Source organism: Coloeus monedula (assembly GCF_965178545.1).
Source record: "Coloeus monedula genome assembly, chromosome: 2".
Taxonomy (NCBI): Eukaryota; Metazoa; Chordata; class Aves; order Passeriformes; family Corvidae; genus Coloeus; species Coloeus monedula.
Genome location: NC_138782.1, coordinates 45,357,463 through 45,363,857, shown reverse-complemented (window position 1 = coordinate 45,363,857; position 6,395 = coordinate 45,357,463). Strand labels below are relative to the sequence as shown.

General features: G+C 50.7%; 1 protein-coding gene across 2 annotated transcripts in view; it reads left to right on the top strand.

The window, feature by feature from the left end:
* Positions 1–875: 875 nt before the first annotated feature.
* The window catches only part of TRIM67 (tripartite motif containing 67), a gene marked incomplete at both ends in the record, with an annotated part of 35,598 nt that continues 30,078 nt past the window's right edge, over positions 876–6,395 (top strand). For both annotated transcript variants that reach the window (XM_082277005.1, XM_082277006.1), the window contains one exon: positions 876–1,778. In XM_082277005.1, the coding sequence (XP_082133131.1) occupies positions 876–1,778 (903 nt within the window). The remainder of the gene's footprint in view (positions 1,779–6,395) is intronic.

Here is a 6,395-nt window from a genome sequence, read left to right as displayed (position 1 = left end):
GATGGTTATTTTCAGTTCACAAACTCTCAGCTGTCATCCCTGATTTATCTTCGCAGCAGATTCCTGTTGGGGTCACAGGGCTGGGAGCTGGGGCGATGCGGCACGTCCCCCGCTTGCTGCGCTCTGCCGCCCCTGCCAGCCACAGTGTTCGTAGCTGGGGTTCGTGCTTCCCTTTTAACCCCTATCTCATCCCTCCCTCTGTCAGTGCCTGACATTTTGTGCATCTTGGTTGTGCTCCGGCATGGTGAGAGCCGTATGAAGGAGAGGCACGAGCTTAGTTTGTTGGTGAGCATCCTCCTTTAATTCGGGGAGGGGAGAGAGGGCTACTAGAGATAACGAAACCCCTCCTGCGTTCAATCTGCTACCCAAACAATGGCTTTATTTAAAGATATGAAGACATCGCTGTGTAGAGATCCTTTAAAAATGTTTTAGCCTTTCCCAGCCGTAGAGAGAGCGACCACTTTATTTGCTGGAAAGGGCTCTTCCCGCCCCTTCCTACTCCTGCCCTCCCCCCGCCCTCCGCCTCCCTTCCCCATATATTATTACTCTATGCCACCAACGTTAGAACAGTCCCACGGCGCTCCGTGCCGGAGCCGCGGCCGGCGGGCAGCCTTTCCCTGGCCCCGAGCAGCCCCCGGCCGCCGGGCGGCTCCCCCGGCGCCGGCCCCGGCGCTGTCCCGGCCGTGCGGAGCTGTCTCTCCGCGGCGGGTGCTGAACCGCGCGGCGCGGCAGCGGCGGCCGGAGCCCTCCCGGCCTCGCCCCGGCGCCCGGAGCGGAGGGAGGCGGCGGAGGGGGCGCCGCGGGGAATGGGGGGAGCCGGCGGCGACCCCGCGCCGCCCGCCTGAGGAGCCCGCGCACAAAGCCGCGCCGCGGCCATGGAAGAGGAGCTGAAGTGCCCGGTGTGCGGCTCGCTGTTCCGGGAGCCCATCATCCTGCCCTGCTCGCACAATGTCTGCCTGCCCTGCGCCCGCACCATCGCCGTGCAGACCCCGGAGAGCGAGCAGCACCTGCCGCCCCTGCTCCACTCGCGGGGCCCCGCGCCGCCCGCCGCCGCCGCCGCGCCGGGAGCGACCGCGGGCTCCGCCGCCTGCCTGGACTCGGAGTGCGCGGCGGGCGGCGGCGGCGACCACGCGGACAAGCTGAGCCTGCACAGCGAGACCGACAGCGGCTACGGCTCCTACACCCCCAGCCTGAAGTCCCCCAACGGCGTGCGGGTGCTGCCACTGGTGCCCGCGCCCCCGGGGGCGGCGGCGGCTCCACGGGGCGCCGGCCCCGCCAGCTCCTCCCTCACCTGCCCGCAGTGCCACCGGAGCGCGTCCCTGGACCAGCGCGGGCTCCGCGGCTTCCAGCGCAACCGGCTGCTGGAGGCCATCGTGCAGCGCTACCAGCAGGGCCGCGCCGCCGCCGCCGCCGCCGCCAAGTGCCAGCTGTGCGACCGCAGCCCGCCCGAGCCGGCCGCCGTGCTGTGCGAGCAGTGCGAGGTGCTGTACTGCGCCGCATGCCAGCTCCGCTGCCACCCGGCCCGCGGGCCCTTCGCCAAGCACCGCCTGGCCCCGCCGCCCGCACACCCGGGCGCCCCCGGCGGCGGCGGGGACGGCGGCGGCGGGAAGGGGGCGGGCGGCGGCCGCAAGCTGCCGACGTGCGCCGAGCACGACCTGGAGAACTACAGCATGTACTGCGTGAGCTGCCGCAGCCCCGTCTGCTACCAGTGCTTGGAGGAGGGCAAGCACAGCAAGCACGACGTGAAGGCCCTGGGTGCCATGTGGAAGCAGCACAAGGTGAGTCCTGACAGCCGGCTGGGAGCTGGGGTGATGCCCAGAGCTGGGGTTGGTTCATCCCAATGCCCCAACAGTGGGTTGCAGTTCGTGGGACATGAGGTTCTTCATGTCTGTCATCCTCTCAGACTTCCCTCCCTTTGGAACGGTGCTCTGAGGTCTTTGGCCCTTCCTGACTTCCCAATGAGCCTGCAGCCTCTGCTCAGGGTTGGAAAACCCAGACTCCCTCTCATGTTGGCCTCACCTTGACCAGTGAGGCTCAACCAGGTCTCAGGCAGATAGCTGGAATTAGCAAGTCCATCTCACTAACTTGTTTGCCTTCCACAGGGTCCTTGGCCATCCTGTTCTCAGCCTTCCCATCCCCTTGCAGTGGCAGCAGCTACCTGTGAGGAGACAGGATGGTTGTTCCTTCTTTTCATCACCTTCCTTTCATCCAGAACTCAGTGCAAGCTGTCACAACCGTATGTCAGTGAGGGAGAGTGGCCCACAGCCGTCCAAATGTTTTAGACAAGAAAGCATGGTACAGATGATTGTGGACATTGGGTTGTCTCCTGGGCCTTAAAAAGGTCTCCCCCCACTCCGTTCCTAAAGAAGCCAGGAGTAATGGCTGGAGGGACTTTCATGACACAAAGATAAATAAGGAATCATAGATGGGGACAAGGGACAAATAAAGCTTTTTCTGATTCACATATTGTTACTGTCTGATTCATGCTTCCCTGCAAGTGATGCTCCCTACACCTCCCTGGATTCCTTTGTGGAGAGGTCAGAGCCATCTGCTTTGCTACACAGGGGTTTAGTGAGGTCTGGTAGAGCTGGTGAGTCACTTGGTCGTGCTTTCCTTGCTAAAAATAAGGATTTGCAACCATATGAATAAAGAGCAAGACGTGGCCTTAGAAGTTGAAAATGTGTATGAAGTTAGTTCTTTCTTGCTGAGAATGATGGAACTTGGAAAAATGATTATTTAATACATGTGAACGTACAGAGGGGACTTCAATACCTGAGAGCTGAGGACAGTCCTTTGGAGCTTCCTGCTGTTCCTGGGGATAAAGGACTCCTCCCACAGCTGTGCAAGGAGCACTTGACCAGCTCTGCTAGATGCCCCTCTTTTTACTCTCTGCTTGCAGTTAGCAGTAAAGAAAGCACAGAGAGATCCTTACAGACACTGCAGGAAAGGTCAAAATCAAGACTGGTGTCATCACCCCTCAGCCATGGAGTGGGTAAGCCCAAGCTACGCTAAGGTATTTGGCAAGGCAAAAAATTGACTTTCTATTTTAAGATCCAAAAAAGATGTCCCTTGGGGTGATCTGCATTGTTTATCCATCCAAGAATAAAGACAAACTTCTTCTGTAGGTGTTTCAGTTTGAATGCTCTGCCGGTGTCTCAGCCATCGTTACTCCCTAACATGAAGAGTGTTTGTGCAGAGAAGTTCTCTTGGCCCAGAAGCATCAGATTAAACATTTTCAGCTGCTGTTCATATCCCAATGTCAGAATTCACTTCTGAGCAGAATTGTTTTGATGAGCAGGGTCTGAGTTCACAGTTCAAATGTCACTGATGTTTTGGAGAGCATGAGAGACAGCTTGTGATGTATTGTGTTCTACCTTGAGTTAAAACTGATGCCTTTTGGAACATTACAGTCCAGTGTAATCAAAGTTCAGAATCAGTCATTTTCTGTTTTTCCTACAGTCAAATACTGAAAAAAACCCTTTTTGCTTGTATTTTTACTGCATTTTTTTCTGTGACTGTATCACAGAGGTATCACAGAACATTATTTTTCTCTTGATTTGCATATTCAATCAAAGTCAAAATTCTAGCAAAAAGAAACCCTCAAAATTAAGCAGTTTGGAGACTCTAAAATTGTGCTCTTGTGAATATTATATTTTCCAGAAAAGTGTGCTTGGAAGAAAATAAATATAATGGAACTGTATAGCCAGGCAGCCTAAATCATCAGCTCAAGTCATTCAGATAAATTGTTTTGGAATTAGATACTTCTGCTTAGAAATAGTTCTCTGATACAGCAATTTCTACAAGTTTATTACCTGCAGTTACTTTGGCCAAACCATAAATTACTTACATTGACTGGTATGCCAAATGTAATTTAAGGTTTATGTGTTCTCTCCAGATGCTCCAGGCATAGCTGGTAGAGGCAGCTGAAAGGTTTGTTCTTAGACCAAGAAGCCTGCCTTGTATTAGCCCTTTGTTTGGCTCCTCCTTCATCTGGGCCTTGTGTAGTGACCTAGTGGCAAATTAGAGAATGCATAACCTTGTCCTGACAGTGCTGCAGACCATGCAAAGAAATGTGCACTTACTCTCAGCTGTGCTGATGACACCAAAGATACACTAGACTGGTTGGCCCCTGTTAGTGGTGGAGGTTCCCCATTACTTACTGCTGTGTGTAAATTCTCCTAAAGAGAAAGTAAAATTGGTGTTAGATAACAAGGGTCCAATGGCACAAATCTGTGAAAATCCCCTGGTTTAGCTGGACTTTATTATATTCACTTGTCTAAAATGTGCATCTGGACCAGCAGTTCTAGGTCATTAAGTAAAACTCTTAGTCTTCTGTTGAAGTTTAGTCCTTTCATGTCTTCTTAGGAAGTACAGTGGTACTGTAATCACATTTAGGTAGGACTTCAGACCTATTAATATGAGGAATGATGGAGGACACATTTCAGCTCTTCCCATTCTAAAGGGTTAACTATATATATGTACCGAAATGCTGAAAACACCCACAGCTGGATAGGTCTGTGAAGGGCAGGCAGGGAGGGAGTTGCAGGCAAGCGTAGGAGTCCACATGCCTGCTTTTACTTCCTGATCTACAGACTTGTGTTCCAAAAACATGTGGGCTTTATGAGAATTCAACACCAGGACAAGCTTATCTAATCAATAATCAATTTGCTGCTAAAGAGAGATGGAGGGAAGGCAAGCTAAATGAGCATGAACTGTTTGGTGGAAAAAAGGACATGGGCATTATCAGGTTCATTTTCTGAAATCAAAGGAAGCGTTGGTCTTCCCTGCCCATCTGGGTTTAATTACCCTTGTGATCTCTGTGTTCCTGTAATTGATGGAAATAGAAACTTGATATCCATCTCCAGCCCCCACATTATTGGTTGCAAGACCAGGTATTAAAGTAAAGATAATGCCAGGTAGAATACCATTTGTCAGGAGTTATTAATTGTCACAGTCAATGGAGCTTTTTACATCTCAGTTTGGCTTACAATAAGTATTTCTGTGGTACGAAAGATTGCTCTGGGTGTACAGGGTGTTTTTTAAGGCTTGGTTGGTTTACTGAGGGCTTAGTCATGTAGCTCCACTTGATTTTAATGAGAAGTGCATGACTAAATTCCACTGCTTTGCAAGGTATCTTTTACAAATGCTTGGAAAAATAAAGCTATTATCTCTAAGTGGGTTTCACAAATGGAAATCTGGTCTCCTACTCGGCTTCATGCTGCAGTCGAGTTAATGCAACCACAGGTTTTAATGAACAGATCAATTTGCTTATGAGCCCTTTAGACAGTGACATGGCTGAGTTTCTGTTGCAGCTCTTTGCAATGGGAGTGTGCCAGGAGCTGGGAGTGACTGTGCTGACTGCCATTGGTAGTCATATGCTGCTTACAAGTCATCTGTGGTGGTTTTCTACAGCTGCTGTGGTGCCCACATACAGCTTTTGTCTCTTCTGATCTGGTGAAATGCACTCTGAGATGATTTGAGAGCTAGGGCAGATGTTGGGAAAGTGGAAGTTTTACTTTTGTCAGGACCAGCCATTGGTTTTGATTTGAAAGAAGGGATCCCTTGCCTCCCTGGGACAATTTGGTCAGGACATTCAGTGACAGAGGATATAATGCTTTTGCCACCTATTTCTTTCTTGTTTACACCCCAGCTGCTTGATCATATGCTGCTTTCACCTTATTCTGTATCAGCTTGGCAAACCAAAGGCTCAGATGTGCCTTGTGAGTGGAGCAGAAAGTGATCAAAAAAGGTGGGCTTCAAACTTTGGCAGACATGATCAGCCTGTGCAGAGCTGACCTCAAGTCCTGATTGTCTGATCTGGCAGAAAACTGGGACTCTTTCATGGACCTGGAGTTTGCTTCTGTGACCTCATGTAGTGTTAATATCAAACATCATAATTTCAGGTTTTTGTGCATTTACAAGAGTTTGTGTAGGAAAATAGTAAAGATTCAAATATTGAAAAGTAGGCACAGTAATGTGTCTTCCCTTTACATTTGTTACAAATGAATTTTGTAAAGCATATTTTCATTTAGAATTTAGCACTAATGTGCTTTCAAAGGGCCTCTTGTTCCCCAGTCTTACATACATCCCGGGTTGCTCCATCCCAGGTGCCGAACCCAGCACCCACCCCTCTTAAACTTCATATGCTTGGTGATTGTCCAGCCCTTAATTTTTCAAGGTCTCTATGCAGGGCCTCTCTTCCTTTGAGGGAGTCAACAGCTTCTCCCAGTTTAGTGTTGTTGGCAGACTTAATTAGCGTAACTATGTATCCTGCATCCAAGTCATTTTTGAAGGTGTTGAAGAGCACCGGCCCTAGAATGGAGCCCTGTGGATCCCCACTAGTGACAGGTCACCAATCTGATGTCACCTCATTTACCCTTTGAGCCAGTTGCTCA